General features: G+C 40.0%; 1 protein-coding gene across 1 annotated transcript; it reads left to right on the top strand.

Moving 5' to 3' along the window:
* Positions 1 to 18,940: 18,940 nt before the first annotated feature.
* On the top strand, positions 18,941 to 19,991 carry LOC102829098 (olfactory receptor 52I2-like). The gene has a single exon (XM_006870243.1). The coding sequence runs from the start codon at positions 18,972 to 18,974 to the stop codon at positions 19,947 to 19,949; it is 978 nt and encodes a 325-aa protein (XP_006870305.1). The 5' UTR covers positions 18,941 to 18,971; the 3' UTR covers positions 19,950 to 19,991.
* The last annotated feature ends 3,726 nt before the right edge of the window (positions 19,992 to 23,717 follow it).

Here is a 23,717-nt window from a genome sequence, read left to right as displayed (position 1 = left end):
TTCTGGGTATAAATCCTAAAAATTGAATAATTTCATTGAAGTGACCTTGGCTAACAACCAAAGCCCTCTGCAAGTTCAGCCTTTAGAAACTGGGATGAGGCTAAAATTGCTTGTACTAATAATTTTAGAAAAATGCTAACTTGTATACCCAGCAAGGTATGATGATATCAGCTATGAAAATAGAAAGTGGCCTAGAAAAAAAAATATCAGCTCAGTGAAGAGAAATGAGACAAGATGACCACATGGCCCTTGTTTGGTTTTCCTGCAGGCTTGCTCTCGCCTAGTGGCCTGAAGCATGTGAGGGCTCTGTGTAGGAAAATGTCCCTTCCCATAGAAATTATCTTAAATTCTGATCCATTTGTAGGATCCTTGGTCATGATGTACTGTATGTTTTAAATGAATCAGTACAAAATAAGGGAAAATTACACATTCTTGAATTTACAGAAACTAGCAACTGGACAAATGGGCAACATTACAATAAACAGTGAAAAAATTGAAGCTGTCAAGAATTTCACTTTACTGTGACCCACATTCTGTGCCCATGGAAGCAGCAGTTGGGAAAACAAACAACATATTGTATTGAGCAAATCTGCTGTAAAAGATCTCATTAAAGTGTTAAAAGGTAAAGATATCACTTAGAAGACTAAGGTGCACCTGACCCAGCCATGATATTTTCAGTTTCTTCATGTACATGTGAAAATTGGACAATGAATAAGAAAACCAAAGAAGAATTGAAGCCGTTAGATTATTATGTTGGAAAAAACCATGAAATATACCATAGACTGCCAGAAGAAATGAACAAAACTGTGTTGGAAGAAGTACATACAGCCAGAATGTTTCTTAGAAGTCAGGATGGTAAGACTTCATCTCACATACTTTGTACAGGTTCTTAGGAGGGACCAGTTTCTGGAGAAGGACATCATGTTTGGTAATATGGAGAGTCAGAGAAAAAGAGGAAGAACTCCAAAGAGATGGATTGACTAGACTCTCATGTCAACCATAACATTTGCACAGTCCCCACCCCCAGTTCACAACAATGTCCCTACCCCTCAGTTCACAGCAATGGACAGCGAAACACAGTTCCCCTAATTAAGTGCATAGAGGCATTCCACTCTACAAGCACACTTTCTACCCAAAGTCACTGAAGTCTCTTACTGTCTGATTTGTCAGCAATAAATATCAATGCTAAACACGAGGTATGACTCTATTACTTCAGGAGGTCACTTGGTTGTCCACTTTACACTGGTTTATTTCTTTTCTGATAAGGCCAGTGTCTCATAGTGATAAATACTTACTGGTGTGCATTTGTTTTTCTTGCCCATAGAACCTTGGCTAGTATTGCTCTTTGAAGGTCTTATTGAATACCTATCTACAAGCATGGATCTCTCATGACATAGCATCTGAACAGGGCACCTGTTTAACAGTAAAGGATGTACACAGGATAGTGATCATGGTAATAGAATCTACTGGTACTATCACAATCCTAACTAACCAAAAGAAATTGACCTTACAGACATATCTTCTTCCTCCCACTACTTCCCTTCACCCCAATAAATCTCTTACATGTTCAATTACTTCAAGGCATCTTCACCTTCAAGGACCCATTTAGATGTAATTCTGAATAGATGGCTATTGCAAAATGTTTAAACTCATGTCTCTAAATGTCAGACCTTGTGGGAAGAGTTAGTATCTTATATAAATGTGGAACCCTTAGAAATCTTTTTAGAAAGATTACTTTCTTAAAGCCATTAAAAAAGAAACAAAACCCCATGTAAATGCTGCTCAGCAATGTTTTTTCTCCCTCCATAGCAGAATGCATGAGGTCAATGCCAGTCTTCTGATAGGTTGTTGTTGTTGTTTCTGTCAAGTGCCATCAAGTTGTTTCCTACCCATAGCAACCCTGTATAGGGTTTCCAAGGAAGGACTGGTGAGTTTGAACTGCTGACCTTGTGGTTCAAACCAACCTTGAAATCCAGTGCATTAACCCACAGTGCCACACCAGGACTCCATGGATTGGTTAGGGTTAAGATTAATGTTAGGGTTAGGCTGGACTTAGTATCATGGAGTCCTGGTGTGGCACTGTGAGGTAATACATCAGACTACAAAGTTGTTTGAACTGGAAGGTCGATGGTTCAAGCTCACCAGCTGTTCCTTGGAAACCCTCTACAGGGTCGCTATGGGTCAGAATCAAATCAATGCCACTAACAACAACAACAACAGTATCATAGAAATGCCCTTTAGAAACTGAAACCAATATGCAATTCAATGGTAGAGCAAATCCCTGGATGTTACTATGTTGTTGTTGTTCTTGTGTGTCCTTGAATCAATTCCGACTCATAGCAACCCTGTATAGGGTTTCTGAGGAGTGGCTGGTGAATTTGAACCCCTGACCTTGCAGTTAAACCAAGCTTGAAGTCAAGTGCTTATCCTAGGCACCATACCAGGATTCATTGGATGTTACTATTGTTGTTGGTGTTGTTAAGTGATATTGAGTCAGTTCCAACTCATAGTGATCCTGTATAGGGTTTCTGAGTCCAGTGCTTATCCACACCAAGAGTTCCCTTCAACAAATAGTGCTGGCTAAACTTGAAATCCAATAGCAGAAAAATGAAACTGCACCCATAACTCACACCATTAATAAATAAATAAATAAATAAAAGTCAACATGGATTAAAGACCTAAATGTAAAATCTAGAACTATGAGGGTGAGTCAAAAATTATCTGCAATCCAGTTATATTAAAATGTCCCACCATATCCATGGCTGATAGCTCAGGCCAGCCCTGTTTTCTAACCGGCACAGAGAAAAGACACTGGGAAATGAGCAGTATTTGGCATAGAGGCTGGAGGGCTCACAGCCTTGCTGCTTTTGACTGGAAACCCATCACCTCTGGATGTGACCAAATGCATCAGCTGAGCGTGGGGAAGTGGGGACGTGAGTGAGGGGAGAGGCACCCAGGTGGGTTGCTTCACCTCCTGCAGGGGTGGGGCCGGAAGAGGTAATGGAGGCCACAGGTCAGGGAGGAGAGGCATCTTCTGAGGTAGTGGGACTCGGTTCAAATGCATCCACACACCCACAACAGCTTTAAAAAAAAACAAAAACAAAACAGAAGCAGAGGACTGCTATCCAAGAGCTTTGTGACCTTAACATGACAATGCATATCTACACAACTCTGTCCACACTATTGACACTTCTCAAAACACCTCCTTCTGAGGTGTTAAAGCATCCTCCCTATGTTCTTGATCTTGCTTCATTGGATTTTCACTTGTTTGGTCCCCTGAAAACACCCCTTAGAGGACAAAGATTCTGGAGGAAGAATGGATGAATGGATTCTGGATGAAGAAATGCACAGCTGTGCATTTGTGGCTCACAGCTCAGCTTAAAATATTTTAAAATAAGGGAATTTTTGTTGTTGTTAAGTGCCATTGAGTCGATTCCGACCCATAGCGATCCTGTATAGGGTTTCCAAGGAGAAGCTGGTGAGCTTGAACCACCGACCTTGCAGTTCAACCGACTTTGCAGTCTGATGCATTAGCTCACAGCACCTCACCAGGACTTCTACAAAAGATTATTAACAGATGGAAAAAAGTGTATTGAAAAGCAAGGTGATTCTGTTGAAAAAATGATGTATTTGTTTTTTCTAAAAGTTGATTAAAAGAAATTCTATAGTTGTTGTTAGTAAGTGCCGTTGAGTTGTTTCCAACCCATAATAACCCTTTATAGGGTTTCCTAGGCACAGCTGATGATCTTGAACTGCTGACCTTATGGTTCAAAGCAACTTTATAGCCCAGCACTTTAACCCACAGCACCATACTATGACCATGTGGATAATTTTTGACTCATCCTTGTATAATGATTAATAATGGAAAAATAGGGACAAAATTATTGTTGTTGTGAAGGGTCATTGAGTCGATTCCGACCCATAGTGACCCTGTATAGGGTTTCCGAGGAGCAACTGGTGAGTTTGGACCACCGATCTTGCAGTTCAAACGGCTTTGCAGTCTGGCTTATTAACCCAGGGACAAAATTAGGGGCTCTGATATGTAGCATAAATATACTATCAAACATAACGGAAAACACACAAATAACCAAGGAAAAAATAGATGGCTGGAACCTCTTAAAAATTTAAACTAGACACTTATGTGTATCAAAACATTTCACCAGATGAATAAAAAAAGATCCCACAAACTTGAAACTTTTTTTGCAATGATATATTAGACAAGGGATTAACTTCTAAATTTTATAGGAAACTTTACGAATTGGGCTGCTAATCTCAAGGTCGGCAGTTCAAAACTACCAGCAGTTCCATGGGAGAAAGATGAAGCTTTCTGCTCCTATAAAGATTTACAGCCTCGGAAACCCTGTACAGGGTCGCTATGAGTTGGGACCAACTCCATGGTACTTATCAACAACAACAGCAACATCTTTTCAGTCCTGTTGTGTCACTGTAGACTATGCACTGGACCACAACATCAGTTTTAACTGCAAGGTCAGAGGTTCAAACCCACCAGCTGCTCCTCCAAAACCCTATACATGGTTGCTATGAGTCAGAACTGACTTGACATCACTTAAGAACAACAAGAAAAAATACCTCTGCAAGAAAAAGACAAATAACTCAACTTAAAAATGGTCAGAGAGCATTAGTGAACACTTCATTCAAGCATAAAATGGAGAAATGTTTGTGATGATTTCCCATTAGAGTGATGTAAATTGAACCAACAATGAAATATCATCTCACCCCAGAATTCATAGAAAACTTAAAAACAAACAAACAAACATACAAACAAACAAAAAACATCCAATGCTGGCAAGGGTGTGGAGAAACTGGGACACTTCAACATTGCTGGGGGGACTGTAAAATGGTGTAACCACGGTGGAAAACATTGTTACATGTCCTTAAAAAGTTGGAGATAGCAATAATAGCCTTTGACTCAGTAATTCCTCTTCTTGGCATATATGCTTAAAAAACAAGAGTCATGGCACGAGTAAATATATGCAAACTCATTTTCATCGCAGCACTATTCACAACAGCAAAAAGATAGAGACAGCCTAAATGTCCATGAAGGGAAGGATGAATAAGCAAACTTTGGTACATACATACAATGGAATACTGCCCAGTGTTAAAGGACAATAGTGACCCTGTAGGATGGAGTATAATTTCCCCATAAAATTTCCTAAATTGTAATCTTAACAGAGCAGATTGCTAGGTCTTTTTTCCCATGGAATCATTGGTGGCTTTGAAACACCAACTGAGTGCATAACCACGGAACCACCAGGACTTCTTCAATTAACGTTATTGTTAACTGCCATCAACTCGATTATGACTCATAGCAATCCTGCATCAGGTTTCTGAGGAGCAGCTGGTGGGTTTGAATCACTAACTATGTGGTTAGAAGTCTAATGTTTATCCTACAGCACCGCACCAGAACCCACAAAGTCTTATGCAAACTAATAACAAAAATTTCACCTTTGGTTTAGGTTCAAGTCTCAGAAGGGAAGATCCTTCTGCAAATGTGGCTGCCAAGAGATGGAAATAGTGACCAGGAGTCAGTTGGAGAGATATTAGTTTATTACAGATAAAGATGGTTTATAAACAGGGACATTTACTGACCAGAAATGGACAGTCAAGATTTTCCATGCTGGAGGTGGGGTTTGTGGGTCCATTTTATACTATGTGATAAACAAGCCTTATATTCCAGGAATGAATGGAGAGGGTTGGTATGAGAAGAGTCTTATCTCCAGCTGAGACTTGGGGAAAAACAGGTTGGAGCAAGCTGCATGCTACAGACACAAGACCCCTGTGGTAGATAGGAGGGTAAGACACAATGAAGCTCAGGTGCTGTTGTTCACAGGGGTGATTTTCCATTGCAAGCTGACTGCAGAGTTCCCCACATGCCCAGCAATTTGATTGGTTCTTTACATCTGCAATCGTGGTGGCCCAACTGGCAAAGACATTATTGTAGACACTAAGGATGAAAGGATGAAGAGGTGAGAGGTACCAACATAAATGCAAGATTTTTGATGCGTAAATGGAACCAAGATGTCACTTATACACCTACATCTAGTCCTGTCCTCCAAGGGGCCAAAAACCAAACCAATGGGGATTAATTTGCCATTTCCAAGGGAGAGAAACAATGGGACTCCTCAGTGTTAGGTTATATAGGGCAACGGCACCAAGAGCTTGTTGGAGCTCCCAGCCACTGGTAACAACAGACAGTCATCCAGCACAGAGACTTGAATCTTAATGGCTTTTTGTTGTCCTTGCATCTGTAAGTGATAAGCACTGGGTTGAGTCTGTCGCTGATATTCGTTGATGCATTACAGAGATTTTGGTAGTCTCCATGTCCACTGTTGGAATGAGTGTGTGTCCTACACAGGATTTGTTTCGGAATCCAATTCATTCACTCTACCAGTCTGGCTGCAGTTGATTTGTAGTGATGGACGTGCCAAACAATGTCCATCTCATCTGCTTAATCTTGGATTTCATGCTCCACTTTTTGATGTAGCCCTTGGCCACTTGCTCTGCAGGTGTGTGTTTTATGGTATGCAGCCATGACAGTTTGTCTGCCTGGTGAGGAGAGGGGTCTATGTGTCACCACATGAAAAACTACATACCCTGTGTTCAAGCTCAAATATCTTTCCACAGTTCCATTCCTCAGAGGGTCTGCTGGTTAACTAACCAGTCTTGCTCTTTCCACTCTGTTAGCCATAATGTTAGTCCTTTGTAAACTGCCCAGCTGTCTGTGCATAGGATTATGGGGCTGGGCTTTTCATGAGTACCATCCAAGCCACTCTTAATTCAGCCCTTTAAAAACCTCCCCTGTGCCTTGATCAATCCACACACCTTCCGTGGTGGGTTGTATAGCCACTGCAGTCCAGCGTCAGGGTTTTCCTCAAGCTGAGCCATTCATGTACCAGGCTTCTGCAGGAATCTATCCAGCACCTTCAGGTATGTGACTTTCTTGTGGAGGTGGCTTCATCATGGGCGGCTGGTGCTTTTCATGAGTGACATAGGTATCCATCCCAAGAATCTGGTATAATCCAACACTCAAGGGGCTGTTTGAGAGGATACTTCTCTGTAGTAAATATGCATGTCATTTAGCTAAAGTGCTGGATTAGGCCACCCCCAAGTAAGGTTTAACAAAGTCCTTGACCCACCCCTGTATGTGGTAGTGTGTTTACACTGTTAAAGGGGAAAGAGTGGGAAAGAAAATGACAAATCATTTCTTCTGGGTTAGTGTGGCCACTTTGAGGCATTCAGTTTTTGTTCCTACACTCCACTCCAACACCTCTATATGACCCTTACCCTCATTGTGTTACAGGGCTCCCTTTTGTGATGTGTTCTACAAGCGGTATACTGTTATATGTTGTACAAAGTTGTTTCTCTAAAGTGCTGTATTGGGTTTCTGCAGCCTTGTTATATTGTTGTTGTTAAGTGCTGTCGAGTCAGTACTGACCCATAGTGACCCTGTGTAGGGTTTCCAAGGAGCCGCTGGTGAGCTTGAACCGCTAACCTTGCAGTTCAAACAGCTTTGCAGTCTGGCACACTAACCCACAGCACCACACCAGGACTCCATGCTTTTAGGTGGGGGACCTCTCTTTCTTCCTCCCAACCCTTCTCCTCCGACTCAGTCTAGAATTCCAGTGGGTCCCACCATTTGGGATCCCAGTCCTACCTCATGATTTGGTATGTATCCACTGATAGGATAGGCACTGCCCCTTTACTCTCCTTAAGCAACAAGCCAGGGTGTCTGTGGTGGAATTTGATTGGAGGTGGTTGGCCTGGGCCTCAGTGGTACTGGTCTGTGGTACCCATGCCTTCGTCTCCAAATGCAACTTGTCTTTCAGTCTTCCTGCTTCCACTATGCAGCTGCTTCCACTTCAGTAGAGGCTCAGACAGCACACAGGAGGGACCAGGAAACTGAGGCGACCAGGACTTTGTGGCCGCCTCATCCCTATCGACTCCAACTCCATTCGGGAGTTCCAACAATCCTTGTGACATATTCTGGGTGTCCGAGTACTCATGAGCTGGTCCCCATTAATCTAACGACTGTGCCATGGGACTACACTTGGAGACCAATGGCACAGTTGTTAGAAAATCCAGGATTACTCCTGTAGATTCCCTTTTCCCTCTCATCTCATCTTGGGAGACTAGGGCTTTTCCAGTCTCCTGGATGGTTCACCAATTTTTGAGGTTCAAACCCAGAAGGGAGAATCCTTCTGCGTATGTTGTTGCCGAAAGACCAAAAAAGTAACCAGGAGTCAGTCAGAGAGACATTAGTTATTTATAGAAAAATATGGTTTAAACAGGGAAACTTACTGACCAGGGAAAATAACAGTGACTGTATCCAGCGGCAGCTGACTAGATAGTCAAGATTTTCCATGCTAGAGGTGGGGTGCGTAGAGGAATCGGGCGTCCCTTTTATGTTATGTGGTAAACAAGTCTCATGGTCCAGGAAAGAAGGGAGGAAGGGTGGTAAAAAGAAAGTCCTTTCTCCAGCTAAGACTTGAGGAAAACAGGAAAAACAGCCCAGTGCCATCTGACTGCTGCTCCCTAGTAGCTAAATAGCTAATCCATGGGAACACAGTTTTCATATGCGGGGTCAGGAATATATGTTTGACAGGGAGAGAAAGGGCGAGAAAATGACAAAGTGTTTTGCCGGGGTTAACATTTAGCTACTGTGGGGTTTTCAGCTTTTGTTTCTATTCCTTCTCAATATTGTATATATATATATATATATATATTTACTCAGAAATGTGTATATTGTAAAGTTATCATATTACAAAATACATTATATATGCTATATAAGGGACACAATTATTAAAATGAAAATATAAGCAACAGATAAATTTAGAAAATAAAGTTAAATGCTAAATGAAAATTTTGTATTTAGCAAAAAAAGCTGCATTTAAAAAATTGTTAACTTTCTAGTCATGGAAACCTTTGGGAAAATGCATTTAGGGAACAAGAAGTAATAGGTCTTCAGGCAGAATGCCAACTACCTCAAGAAATTGATGTATCTCTATCTGACCCCCAACCTCAAGAGACTTATTAAACTGATTCAGCTCTAGGGAGTGTTATTCTGCTGCATTTTTCTGTAACAAAGACATTGTTTATGATGAAGAAAATTGATTTTTATAGGTTTTCTTTATTAGGAGGTATTGTGGCTGACTCTTGATGACATTAAGTGAAATTTTTCTATTGGGAGATGTTGATATGGGCACAAGATCCTAATGAAACACCATTGTTGTTAGGTGCCCTTGAGTTGATTTTCGAATCATGGTGACTCCATGAGACAGAGTAGAACTGCCCCCATCAAGTTTTCTAGGCTGCATATATCTTTATGGAAGCAGATCGTCATATCTTTTTACTGTGGAGTAGCTGGATGGGTTCAAACTGCCAAACTTCAGGTTAGCAGCTGAGCTCATAATAATTGGGTCACCAGTGCTACTCAGTGAAAACTAGCACAAACAAAAAGCGTTGTGACATTGAAACAGGACTTTATTTCATTACTTACTTGCATGCATACATGTGTGCATACACAAATGTTAGCACACATAAGTCTAGATGCCACATCCAAAGGAAGCTCTGGCCTACTAATGTACACTTAAATTTCACTTCCTCCCTGTGTTTTTTTATTCCTATTCCTCTTTCTTTCCCCACCCTTCTGAATTTTGTCCTTGGGTAAATGCTACCCTTTTGATCTTGAATGGTGCTACAATCATTTTTGAATTATCTTCAGCAAAATTCTACTTGCGTGTGATGTTAATGATGCTGTTTGATAATTTCCACATTCTGTTGGATCATCTTTTTTGGAATGGGCACAGATATGGATCTCTTCCAATCAGTTGGCCAGTAGGTAACTTCCAAATTTCTTGGCAAAGATGAGTGAGTGTTTATGGTATTGCATCCATTTGCATCTCAGCTGATATTCCATCTATCCTCCCAGCTGTAATTTTTGCCACTGCTCTCAGTGCAAGTTGGCTTTCTGCCTTAATAGCATCGCTTTGTGGTCATATGATACCTTCTGAAATAGTCGAATGTTGATCAATTCTTTTTGGTACAGTGACTCTGTGTATTCTTTCCATCTTCTTTTGAAGGACTCATTCAATATTTTGCCCAGCCTTCAATATCATAACTCATGTTTTAAATTATTTTCAATATTTTCAGCTTGAGAAATATTGAGCATGTGCTTCACTTTTGGTTTTCTAACTCCAGGTCTTTGCACATTTATTTATAATACTTTGTCTTCTCAAGACACCCTTTGAATCTCCTGTTTAGTTTTTTTTTTTTTTTTTCTTTCATTCTTCTGTTCATCATTTCTTCCATTCATGTATGATACTCTGTCTTGAATAATATGTTTCAGAGTCTCTTCTAACATTCATTTGGTCTTTTCTTTCTTTTCTGTTCTTTAATGGATTTTGCTTTCTTCATGTATGATGCCCTTGATGTCATCTGATCCTTAGTATTCAATACATCAAACCTATCCTTTTTTGTTGTTGCTGTTATTTATTTATCTATTGAAGTTTTTTATTGTGAATTGGGTGATAGTTTACATGGGAGAACATTATCTTTGCATTCATGCTATCATATTTCATTTCATTGCAATGATTACAATCCCCTCCATGCATCATCATATAACCAAAGGATACACCCCATAGGCCCACTCCCTTGGCTGTCAGCACACAGCCCCTCTTCCTCCCTAAGTCCAGAGTTCCCAGCTGCTCCATCTCTCCATGTCATCATCTCTGCCTCCATCTCTGGCATCACTGCTTCTCTGGATAGGGTCCCGCACTCCACTCTTCTCCCTTGATGGTCCCAGGATCCTCTGCTCTTGGACTGCAAGATCAACCACCCACCTCCTTTTGTTACAAAACATCTACCTTTACATTTGCAACACTCACAGTCAGTTCTGATAGCAATTATTCACTATTGCACCACAAGAATCTTATCCCCATCTCCTATCACCAGCTCTATTCAGACAGGTTGGAAACCACTCAGTGGAGATTCTACCTTCCTCTGCACCCTCTGGAACTAGTCTCCCTCTTGAAAGCTTGTAAGTCAGTCATTTTGTGCCTTTGTAGCCCCACATTTTGGGTAGCCAATGTCTAAGATGCCCATCCCTGTCAACCCTGTGTATTGAGGGAGTGGGAATGATCCTCACTGTAAAGATTTGTTCCCTCTTTTGAGCTATTACATCTATACGTATAGTTCAAGTTCATCAAATTGTAGTGGATTATTCTTTATTCCCTCTTCTTTCTTCCTCTAGTTGAGTTCTGATCATCCAGCCATTGAAGCCAGGTCAAGTGGGTACTATCTGCAAATATGGTTGTTCTTGTTCATCTCTCCTTACTTCATATCAGCTGGATGCTTCACTCTCTGTTCTAGTCCTCTGTGGCCATGTCTCTGTCCCTGGACCCAGGAGTCCCCAGGTCTCACCATATGGCTGGACAACCAGATCTCAACCCAGGCTGACAGGAGTCTACTAAGTATGGTTGGAATTAGCTCACAACTTCATTGGTATTTTCCCTCACTTCCCCTTATCGGTAGACCAACGTGGTCACCAGCAAGGTCACATGCCTACTGGTATATTCCTTTTGAGTCTCAGTCTTGGAAGGGTGTTTGCCCTGAGGGGACCTGACTGCTTGCCTTGATGGCTCCCCAGCAAACAACTTGCTTGCTCTTGTAGTAGTCAATCAGACTGCCGTTATTGGTTTTGATTTTTCCTACTGGTATTTCTTTTACAAAGTATCGTCTGTTCTTCTAGCCACTCCAGGCTGTTCTGTTTGTCCTTTCAAGTGGAAACTTCCCACCTCAGAAGATTCTGGATGGGGATCGGGTATTGGACATTTTGAATTTAGCAATCATATGACCTGCTATTCTGGCAATGACAAATTGAAGAATGGTGTCACATTCATGGCATGGTACTGTAGGATCAGCAGTGGACTGTGAACTCAAGGCTGGGAGTTCAAATGCACCAGCTGTTCCTTGGAAACCCTATACAGGGTCACTATGCGTTGGAACCAACTTGACAGCACTTAACAACAACAACAACAACAACAACAATTTCTTCTTATTTTGAGTCATGCCACATCCTCAAGTGAAGGTTCTAAAAACTTTACTCCATCCACCTCATTAAGGTCAATTCTATCCCAGTTGTATTTTGAGTGTCTTCCAGTCTGTGGGGCTCATTTTCCTGCACTACATCAATGTCCTAAAGCTATTCCTAAGGTTTTCACTGGTTAGTTTTTTTTTTTTAAAGCAGATTGCTAGGTCATTCTTAGTTTATCTTGTCTGGAAGCTGCACTGAAACCTGTCTATCATGGGTGGCCCTGCTGGCATTTGAAATACTGGTGGCATATATTCTAGCATTATAGCAGTATGCAAGTCACCATAGTAAGACAAATGGTGGTCTAGTAGATGCTAAGATTGTTCAATTGAATGTAAACCCACCCAGTCACTTAGAATGGGCTGGGTCGGGCTGAGGAGGGCATGGATCCCCTCTCAGAAAGAAAAACAGCACGCCTCTCACCATTCACATCACTAGCAATTGTATGAGTATATCTTTATTGAAGATATGAGGAACTGAAAACATTCAGCAGTGTCTCTTGAGTTTTCAAATTTTTCTATATTTTGTCATGAAAACAAGAAAACAAACTTTATATCCCGTGTCGGTTAGACTCATGCTCTCAGCTTCATTCTTGTCACATGATGATGTCCAAATAAGTTATGACCTTCAGAACATTGCTCCATGTATCCTCTATACCCATTTATTTTCGTTTTCTTTCAGGTGTCCTGAAACTCTCATTTCTCTAGTTTATTCTCTGTCGGGGATTATTATTCTCTTCATACATTTGTGCTGAGGCCCATGTCCTTTCCACAATCTGAAAAACTTATCTCCTGCTTTGTAGTTCTTCCCTACATAATTTTTCCCTTTTCTTCTCAAATAGTACTTTATAACATAGGGTCTTAAGAAATACTTAATAAGTGAAGCATACTCTGAATCTCCAAGCAAAATTGAGAAGTGGAATTATAAAGTGGACTTTGAGATTAAATACATTATCAGCATGACTAATTCTACACCAAAGCATAATGAATTATGATTGATGGAGCTTGAATTCTGACTAGCTTTGTGACTGTCTATGTTCCTCTGTTTCATCTGTAAAATATATAGAGGTAATGGAACCTACTTCTGAGGACTGGAAGAACTGAATGAGATAAACTGGGAAAGAAATGTAGCAGAGTGCCCAGCACAAAGAAGGTGTTCACAAATCTAATCAATGTTGGGGTTTTTTTGTCCTCATTTCAGGCAGTATGCTATATGTTTATTCTAACTCCTAAATGTCCTCTGAGGACTTGAGAAAACAAAAACTCTTCATCCATTAAGCATCTGCTCTTCTTGCAATCTGGAAAGTCTCTGGGGCCAGGACAAAGAGGAAAACTAGTCTCTGGAGGAGTCACAATCTTTACCTGCTTGGCAGAGGCCAAGGGAAGCAGGGGTGTCTAGGGAGAAGGCAGAAAGACAGAGTATCTAATGAGGAAGATGGTTCACTGTGGGAGGTCTTTGAAAACAACAATGCTCTTCTCCCTGGATTTATGTTGCTCATCTTTGATATCAAGTTGACTGGACCTACTTCCTGTTCCTCCTAGAGGGTCCTGCATAAAGCTTCCCTTTATTTCAGTGAAAGAAATGTGAACTACTAGTCATAGATGTGTCAGAGAAAGCTGAATAAAGAATACAGGTGATGTAAATAACTGTCGTGGAGACAGAGCATTGGGTTATGAGGTCTCAAGGCCAGGGTCACAAAGAAAAGATATGAATTTTCACTCCAGTATAAAACCAGCGAGGTCTGGTAGGTATTGCTGATGAAAGAAGCTTCCTCTGGAAATGAAGGGAGGAAGGGAAAGGTGTAAGAAGGAACACAAAGACATATTTTGGTTCACTTTTTAGCTCAAAGCAGAAAAAAGAGTGGGTAAGGCCAGTCTTGGGATGGTGAAGAGACAGTTCTTAGGTTCTGAGGAAGGCTATGAGAAAATAAACCAAGCAGTAAAGCATACTGGAGTATATATTTGGTTGGGGTGGAGGAACCACTCAGGTAAGAACACTGGGTTATAATAATTGTAAACATGAAAGTCTATATAAATGAATTATGCATTAGTACCTTTACCTTTGAGATAATTTAATTCTCTATATTTTAAATGGGAATGAAAACTCCCCACAAATCCTATTAGTTATCTGATGTTACTTTGCAGAAGCTTGTTTACAGTAATTGATCTTCCAGGTCTGCTTGTAAATCTCTCTGCAGGAGTGAAGGTGAAAGCACTGGTGTGGAACTACGGGTTAATGCACTGGGCTGCAAGTTTTGTTTGAAGCATAAGGTCAGTTGTTCAAGCTCACCAGCCACTCCTTGGAAATCCTATACAGGGTTACTATGAGTCGCAAAGGACTCAACAGCACTTAACAAAAACAACAATGCTACATTTCAGTAGTTTTTTTTTTTTTTGTTGTTGTTAAAGTTTACTAGAAATAAGAGAAGGGGAAGTAATGTAACTTGTTATAGAGATGCCAATGAAAGCAAGTTTTTGAATTGGAGATCGTGTGAAGCTTAGCAAGAAAAAATCCAGTTACAATAGGTTGAACAGTGAATAAAAAAGGTAGATTGTTGAAAGGTAGTTAGGAGAGGAAGATTCTGGATCAGCGGTGACTAAGAGAGAAAGCATTTTTGCTTCTTTAGGCTCTTCTCTTTAAGCATTTATGCATATCCTTGGGTTGGAAACATCCAAAAGACATAAAGCAGTCTTAAAAATATCCTAAATTTTATCTTTCAGTCATCATCATTCTTCTTCAAAAATCTTTTCCCTAATCTTTTTTTCATCTATCACTGAAGATTTACCCTTTGATTGTGATGACCTATTTCAGTAAGTTCCATTACAAAGCATTTCTCATGTTTAGGGTTTTTTTGTTGCTATTTTTGCTGTTGTTTCAATAAAGACCACAATTTGCAATCATGTCCCAAGAAGTTGGCTATTTAGAAAACTCCCAAGGACTCCCACTATGATTGCAGTTGGTACTTACATGGAAAGTCAACCAGTGGTAGGTTTTCCAGGAAGTAAATGGAAGGGACAAGTACAAGCGGATTCCAAAACATTCATGGGAAAATTCCATTTTCCAGGAAATTTTGACGTCCCCTTATATAGGTCACATAGTTAGGACTGAGAACCAGGGGAATGTTTGTCTAGTGCTTGGCTAACAGAAAATGTGTATCACTGCATCTGGGATCCTGAGGACAAAATTCCATCAATCTGACTTACCCATCTATTTGAAAGGGATCAGGCCTCTGATGATAAATTCTAAAATGGTAAGTAGAGGCTGTGTCCAAAGGAAAGGATAAAGGAGCTTCTCAAACTAAAAGCTCCCTATTGAGGGATACAGGAAGTGATAGTTAAGGGCAGTTAGTGTTCAGGCTTTGGCAAGTGAGCATCCTTCATTGATGATTGCCTGGACACCTGGGAAACTGTTCTTGGGCGATTAGTGACTTCTACGAAGTCAACACAAGTCATATACTTGGTGTAGTTATTCTTCAGGCTAAAGAGGTCTTGAGAGATGTAACCCTAGGACAGTGAGGTTTTGAGGAAACAGATGACCAATTGTACTTAATATGGTTTGGCCCACTGCAGGACCTTGATTCTAGATTCAGTTGCCAGTGTCCTTCCCCAGGCACTGAAATGATCTGACGGTCATAAAAAAAAAAAAAAAAATTACACAGAATGAATGGGCAGTCAGAGAGAGTTTGTCTTTCATCTTTCTATTTCAATTCTTAATAATTGTTTAATGAAACAAATACCTTACTGTATATAGTCACTGGCTGAAACATCTTCAGTGATAGATCATGAGAGGATAAGGGAAACATTTCATACAAGCAAAGATGCGCTTTTTTTTTAAGACTTGACCTCCATGGTACACTGATACATGAATATGCTATTTGGACCAATCTATGATTAGGTAGAGAAAATAGTGTAACATTGTTATTGTTATTAAGTTGTTAAGCACCATCGAGTTGGTTCTGACTCATAGCAACCCTGTAAAGGGTTCCCAAAGAGTGGCTGGTGGGTTTGAATTGCTAACCTTGCAGCTCAAACTGACTTTGTGGTCCAGCACATTATCCTACAGTTCCTCATTTATTAAGCACCTACATATTTAGCATTATGATATGTACTTTTATATAGTTTCTCATTTAAATCTCAAAAACATCCCAATGAAGTAGGGACTATTATTCCCATTTTACTAATAAGCAAAGCAGCATTCAGACAGTTTAAATAACTTAGCAAAAGAAAAAGTTAGCAGATGAGACTAGGGTTTTCAGTCTACAGAGAGTGAATTTAGAAGCAACGGTCTTATTCACCTTGTTATCCTGCAATCTGATGTCGTAGGACCAATAACACATTTTGAGAGGAGTAACAGACGTATGCAGGCATCCTCTGCTGTATTCTAAGGAAAGAGAAACAAGGCGGTCCTTAAAGAAGTTTATCCAATATTCCCAAGACTGAGTAAAATCAGAAGAAAAAGGAGGCACTCACAATAAGTAAAAGAAGAATTCTCAGATGGCTGGAGAAATAATGAACATGACCAAACACTGTATGAAATGATGAAAGCCATCCATCTCAAAAGGAGAGTAACTAATAAGACATCACATCGAGTGGCATGATAGTTCAATGATGATTTATCATATTGTTACAAATTATATGACAGGTAACATCTAAGAGAGGCAGATTGCTGTCAAATGCAACAATAAACAGAAATCAACAAGTACTGGAGTTCAGCACCCTGCTAGGCAGAGTAGTCACTGTATTTTATCAATATTGGCTGAGGGAGTCCCTAATTTCTTTTCCTCCAGCATCCATATTTCTTGCTTTGACTATTAATCCTTGGGTGGATAGCCACAACTGGATAGCAGATGTTATAGGACTGTTAGAGACCTGGGTTTTAATTTCAAATTTACCAAATACTTGTTATATAATTTTAGATAAATATTTAATCTCATTTTAATTACATCAACTACCTTATATGGAAGGGATGTTTGTCTTATTAAGAAAAATACATTTTGAATATAAATTTTCATCATATTTGCTATACTCATTAAAAGAATACTCTGTTAAAGGATAAAATTTCCTTCTGTCTAGAATGTCTTGGCAGTTTTTCACGAAGAGAGAGTCTGTTGTTGATACTTGCTTTCTAGTGGTTCTGACTCATACTGCCGTTATGCACAACAGAACTAAACACTGCCCGGTCCTGGCCCATCCTCATAATCACTGTTATGCATGAGACCATTGCTGATGCCACTGTGGCAATCCATCTCATTGGGGGTCTTCCTCTTTTCCACTGATGCTCCACTTTACTAAGCATAATGTCCTTCTCCAGAGAGTGATCCCTCCTGGTAACATGTCTGAAGTCTGAGTGATGAAGTATCACCATCCTGGCTTCTAAGGAGCATTCTGGTTATATTTCTTCCAACACAGATTTGTTTGTTCTTCAAACAGTCTATGATACTTTTAATATTCTTCTCCCACACCATAACTCAAATGCATGGGTTTTTCTATAGTCCAACTTTCACATGCATAGGAGGCAATTAAAAATACCATAGCCGAGGTCAGGTGCACCTTAGTCCTCAAACTGATATATTTGTTGTTGAACACTTTGAAGAGGTGTTGTGTAGCAGATTTGCCCAATGCAACACATTGTTTGGTTTCTTGACTGCTGCTTCCATGAGTGTTGATAGTGAATCCAAGCAAAAAGGAGGGAGTAAGACATATTGAATAATCACAAAAACTTACTGGGTTTATCTATTAGGCAGCTTCAAAGTTTTATTTGTAGTTATTTAATCTGCTAATTAAATAGGAGTCCCGGTGTGGCACTGTAGGATAAATATTAGACTGTAGGATAAGCAAAGTCAGCAGTTCAAGCCAATCACTGCTCCTTGTAAACCCAATACAGAGTTGCTAAGACCCTATACGGAGTCCTGGTATGGTGCTGTAGGATAAAGCACTAGACCTCAAGGTCAGTTTGAACCACAAGATCAGCAGTTCAAACTCACCAGCTATTCCTTAGAAACCCTATAGGGTCACTATGAGTCAGAACCAACTCAATGGCACTCAACACCACCAATAACAATGACCCTATACAAGAACCGATTCGATAACACTTAACAACAGCGGAAACCCAACAGAGCAAGCAGTTCTACTCTTCCTATAGGGCCACTGCGAGTCCATATCAACTCAATTGGAGTGGGTCTGTTAGGGACTATATTGAGGATGCAAAAAGTGATGTTTACCTACAAGAAGTTCATTGTTGTTGGCAACAATTATTAAGTATTAAGAGGCAAGAATAAAAAGTAAAAGACAAATGATCTCCTCTGGTTACCCATTCATTCTGTTGTTGTTGTTTTTGTTAAGTGCCGCCGAGTCGATTCTGACCCATAGCGACCCTGTATAGGGTTTCCAATGAGCAGCTGGTGAGCTTGAACCACCGACCTTGCAGTCTGACGTCATTCTGTGGAAATTGTTAAAAGCAATGAATACACAGATCTTTCTTTGTAGACTTGTGCACCACAACTATGGGTCACACACTTGGTATAAGAGATACACATGAGTGCATAGAATGAATTAATTGTTGGAATTGTCAATTTACATGTCTGAAATTTCAGAATGGAAAGTGTCATGGAAGCTCAGACGACAAGAACCTAGCTTACTAGCTTGAGCATGAGACAGGGGATAAGATAGAGCCAGGACTTCCCATGAAATGGTCCATGAAAAGTGAGTAGAAGGCGGAACAGAATAACTTTGCAAGTGAGCAGTTTTCTGGTCCTGTAGTCACTTAGTTGACACTATCACTGAAGTCTCCCAATAACCTAGCTGAGAAGTCTTAAAAATTTTTTTTTACGTCATATGATTCATTAACAGGATAACGCTCACCTATGATGCTGGCGCTATGCTACAACCACACAATGGAAGCCCCTGCCAGTTTCTTCCTTGTGGGCATCCCAGGGTTACAGTCCTCACATCTTTGGCTGGCTATCTTACTGAGTGCCATGTACACCATGGCACTGCTGGGAAACATCCTCATCGTGACTGTAATCTGGATGGATTCTACTCTACAAGAGCCTATGTACTGGTTTCTGTGTGTGCTGGCTGCTGTGGACATTGTTATGGCCTCCTCTGTAGTACCCAAGATGGTGAACATTTTTTGCTCAGGAGATAACTCCATCAGCTATAATGCTTGTTTCACTCAGATGTATTTTGTCCATGCAGCCACAGCTGTGGAGACAGGACTGCTGCTGGCCATGGCTTTTGACCGTTATATAGCTATCTGCAAGCCCCTACACTACAAGAGAATTCTCACACCTCAAGTGATGCTGGGAATGAGTGTGGTTATTACTATCAGAGCCATCATATTTATGACTCCACTGAGTTGGATGGTGAGTCATCTACCTTTCTGTGGCTCCAATGTGATCCTCCATTCCTACTGTGAACACATAGCTGTGGCCAAGTTGGCATGTGCTGACCCCATGCCCAGCAGTCTCTATAGTCTGATTGGTTCTTCCATTATTGTGGGCTCTGATGTGGCTTTCATTGCTGCCTCTTATAACCTGATTCTCCGGGCTGTATTTGGTCTCTCCTCTAAGACTGCTCAGTTGAAAGCATTAAGCACATGTGGTTCCCATGTAGGGGTTATGGCTCTGTACTACCTACCTGGGATGGCATCCATCTATGTGGCCTGGTTAGGGAAAGACATAGTGCCCTTGCACACTCAAGTGCTGCTAGCTGACTTGTACCTGATTGTCCCACCCACTTTAAACCCCATTATCTATGGCCTGAGGACCAAGCAAATACGGGAGCGAATATGGGGTTTGCTGATACACTGCCTCTTTGAACACTCCAATCTATGTTCCTGAACCCAAAATCTGTTCTGACTGATCATTCCAGACAGCCTCAAAGAGGCCTTAGAGTTAATTTGAACTGGCTTGGTTCACCTGGAACTATAAGTATTCTAAGCTGAATCTCTTAAGCATAACCTTGCATAATTTTTCGATTTCTAGTGAGTGTGAATGAAATTATTCTGAATTTCTAACATAAATTTTAATGGGTTTAACCAACAAATATCTCAGCAAGAGATAGGTATGAGCAGAAAATGTAGACTTTCTGTTTTTCTTTCCCTAGCTTCAGATCCATATTTATTCTACCAGTTTTTCTTCAGGGGAAAACAATGGCTTGGCTGCCCAACATTTTTTTTTCTTTTTTGTAAGTTTTTATTGTGAATTGAGTGATAGTTTACATGGGAGAGCATCAGCTTTACATTCATCCTATTGCATTTAGTTTCATTGCAATGATTTAAATCCCCTCCATGTGTCATCATTCAACAGCATTTGCTTCCAATCCCTCTGTATTTTTTGGATGTACACCGAAGCACACAGGAATATATAACCATTCAAATAACCAAAGGGTATACCCTGCAAGCCAACCCCCCGAACACCAGCACACAACCCCTCTCCCTCCTTGAGTCTAGAGTTCCCAGCCACTCCGTCTCTCCATGTCATCATCTCTACCTCCATCTCTGGCGTCGCTTCTTCTCTGGATAGGGTCCCGCACTCTGCTCTTCTCCCTTGATGGTCCCAGTGTCCTCCGCTCCTGGACTGTAAGATCAACCACGCCTTTTATTTAGTTACAAAACATCTACCTTTACCTTTGCAGCATTCACAGTCAGTCCTGATAGCAATTATTCACTATTGAACCACAGGAGTCTTAGCTCCAACTTTCACCAGTGTCATCTAGACATGTTGGAAACTACTCAGTGGAGATTCTATCGTCCCCTGCACCCTCTGAAACTAAGCTCCCTCTTGAAAACTTGTAAGCCAGTCACTTCATGCCTTTGTTGTCCCCCCCACCCCCCACACCATTTTGAGTAGCCAGTGTCTAAGTTGCCCATCCCTGTTAACCCTGTGTACAGAGGGGGTGGGAATGATCCTTGCTGTAAAGATTCATTTCCTCTTTTAAGGTACTACATCCATAAATATAGGTCAAGTTCATCAAATTGTAGTGGATTGCACTCTTTTTTCTCTTCTTTCTTTCTCTAGTCAAGTTCTGATCATCCAGCCATTGAAGCTAGGTCAAATGGGTACTATCTACAAGTATATCGGCTGCCCCACATTTGGCTGTTTTCTTCATGGGATTATAGGGGAGAAGCTGTAAATATATAACATTGCTCTTGGACCCACCAAATCCACTCAGTTTGTGTGGATTCCAGTTTCTATGAAATATAAACTTGGGGTAACTGATGACGATCACGCTATAGTGCATGGACTTGGGAAAATACCATGGTCCACAGTAAGAGAAGCTGATTAGTGAGATGGGATAAATAGATTTTTAATTTTAATTTTTATTCTGAATTGAGTGAAGATTTACAGAACAGATCATCAGTCCCACATTCAAGAAATTATACACTGTGTGTCATTACAATGATTGCAATCCACTATATGTACCATCAGTTAACAGTATTTACCTTTATTCATTTAATTTTTTTTCACTTTCTCCCACCTACCCTGTAACCATTATAGCAAGAAAACTTTTTCTTAACTTTTTACTACAGTGGTCTCATGCAATATATCCTTTTGCAATTGACTAATTTCACTCAGCAGAATGACCTCCAGGTTCATCATGTTGTGAGAGGCTTTGCAGATTCTTCAAAGTTTCATATTATTCCATTGTGTGTATATGTACCAAAGTTTGTTTAACCATTCTTCTGTTGATGGGCATTTAGGCTGTCTCCACTGTTTTGCATTGTGAATAGTGCTGCAATGAACTTGAGTGTGCAGATATCTAGTCATGCCACAGCTATTATTTCTTAAGGATATTTACCAAGTACAGGGATTGCTGAGTCTTATGATAGTTCTATTTCCAACTTTTTGAGAAAGCACTATACCATTTTCCACAGTTGTTACACCAATTTACAGTCCACCGGAAGTGTAGGAGGGTCCCAGTCTCTCTTCCACACCATCACCGACATTTGTTGTTTTCTATTTTCTAAACCTTTGTTATTAATGCTGGATTAAAATGATATTTCATTGTTGTCTTGATTTGCATCTCTAATGATCATGAGCATTTCTTCGTATGTTTGTTGTCCACCTGAATGTCTTCTTTCGTGAAGTGTCTGTTTGTGTTTTCTGCCCATTTAAAAATTAGATTCTTTGTCATCTTCTTGTTGAGGCATTGAAATGTTCTGTACATTTTGGAAATTAGTTCTTTGTCTGATATGTCATTGCCAAACCGTTTTTCCCAGTATGTGGGTTCTCTTTTTACTTTTTTTGATGAAATAGTTTATGCACATAAGGGTCTAAATTTTAGGAGGCCCCAGCCATCTATTTTGTCTTTTGTTTGTGTATTTTCAGTTACGCTCGATAGTGTGTATATGCCATGTATCAGATCCCCTAAATTTGTTCCTTTTTTTTTTTTTTAATTGATAATCTTTATCGTTCTAGGTTTTCATTTAGTTCTTCAATCTATATTGAGATCATTTTTGTATATGGTGTGAGATACAGGTATTATTTCTGTAAATGGATTGCCAATTTTGTCAGCACCATTTGTTGAAGAGACTATCTCTTCCTCATTTAATGCATTTTGGTTCTTTGTCAAAGATAAACTGACCGTAGGTGGATGGATTTACTTCTGGGTTCCCAATTGTTGTTCTATTGATCTGTATGTCTTTCATTATACCAGTATCAGGCTATTTTGACTACTGTGCTATGTAGTAGGTTTTGAGATAGGGAAGTGAGAGGTTACCTATTTTGTTCTTCTATTTTAATAATGCTTTGCTTATTCAGGGTCTCTTTCCTTTCCATATGAAGTTAGTGATTAATTTTTCCATCTCTTTAAAGAAGATGCTGGAATTTAGATTGGGATAGCATTGTGTCTATAGACGGCTTTGAGTAATGTTGACATTTTCAGTTTTAAACCTTCCTATCCATGATCAGGGTATAGTCCTCCATTTTTGCAGGTGTTTTTTGTTTTATTGGAGTAGTATTTTATAATTTTCATGGTACTGGTTTTTTGTTTATCTGATTAGATTTATTCCCAAGGAATTCATTTTTGGGGTGGCTATTGCAAATGGTATTATTTTCCTGATTTCCCTTTCAGAGCTCTCTTCATTTGCATAATGTAATCCACCTGACTTTTGTATGCTAATTTTGTACCCTGCCACTTCGCTGAATCTTTCAGTGAATTCCAATAATTTTCTTGTAGAGTCTGGGATTTTTTTTTTTTTAAGTATAGGATCATATTGTCTGCAAATAGAGTTTTACTTCTTGTTTGTCAATTTGGATGCATTGGAAAAAGGACTTTTGAGCTCTGCCTTGGATTCCAATTCATTCATTCTGGACATCCAGGTACATCCTGTAACTTTTGCAAGATACCCGCATATCCTTTTAACTTACTGTAATATTTTCAGATTACTTAGAATTAATTTATTAGTCATAAGCCTTTAATTTTAAAGCAATGGAGCCTAAATCAATGAGTTTAGGTTTGGATACTTTTCACTTGATTCCTGTTCGTGCACCATGTAACTCAACCTTAAGACATAAAAGATGGGAGTCAAATACAGCACAGGTCTTTCTTCTTGTGGATACTTCTAAGATGGAGTTTTCTGAGATGAAGAGGTTAATAGAGAACAA

This window comes from Chrysochloris asiatica, unplaced genomic scaffold, assembly GCF_000296735.1.
Source record: "Chrysochloris asiatica unplaced genomic scaffold, ChrAsi1.0 scaffold00140, whole genome shotgun sequence".
NCBI lineage: Eukaryota > Metazoa > Chordata > Mammalia > Afrosoricida > Chrysochloridae > Chrysochloris > Chrysochloris asiatica.
Note: the sequence above shows the minus strand (reverse complement) of the source record. Positions and strands in the feature narration are given on the sequence as shown.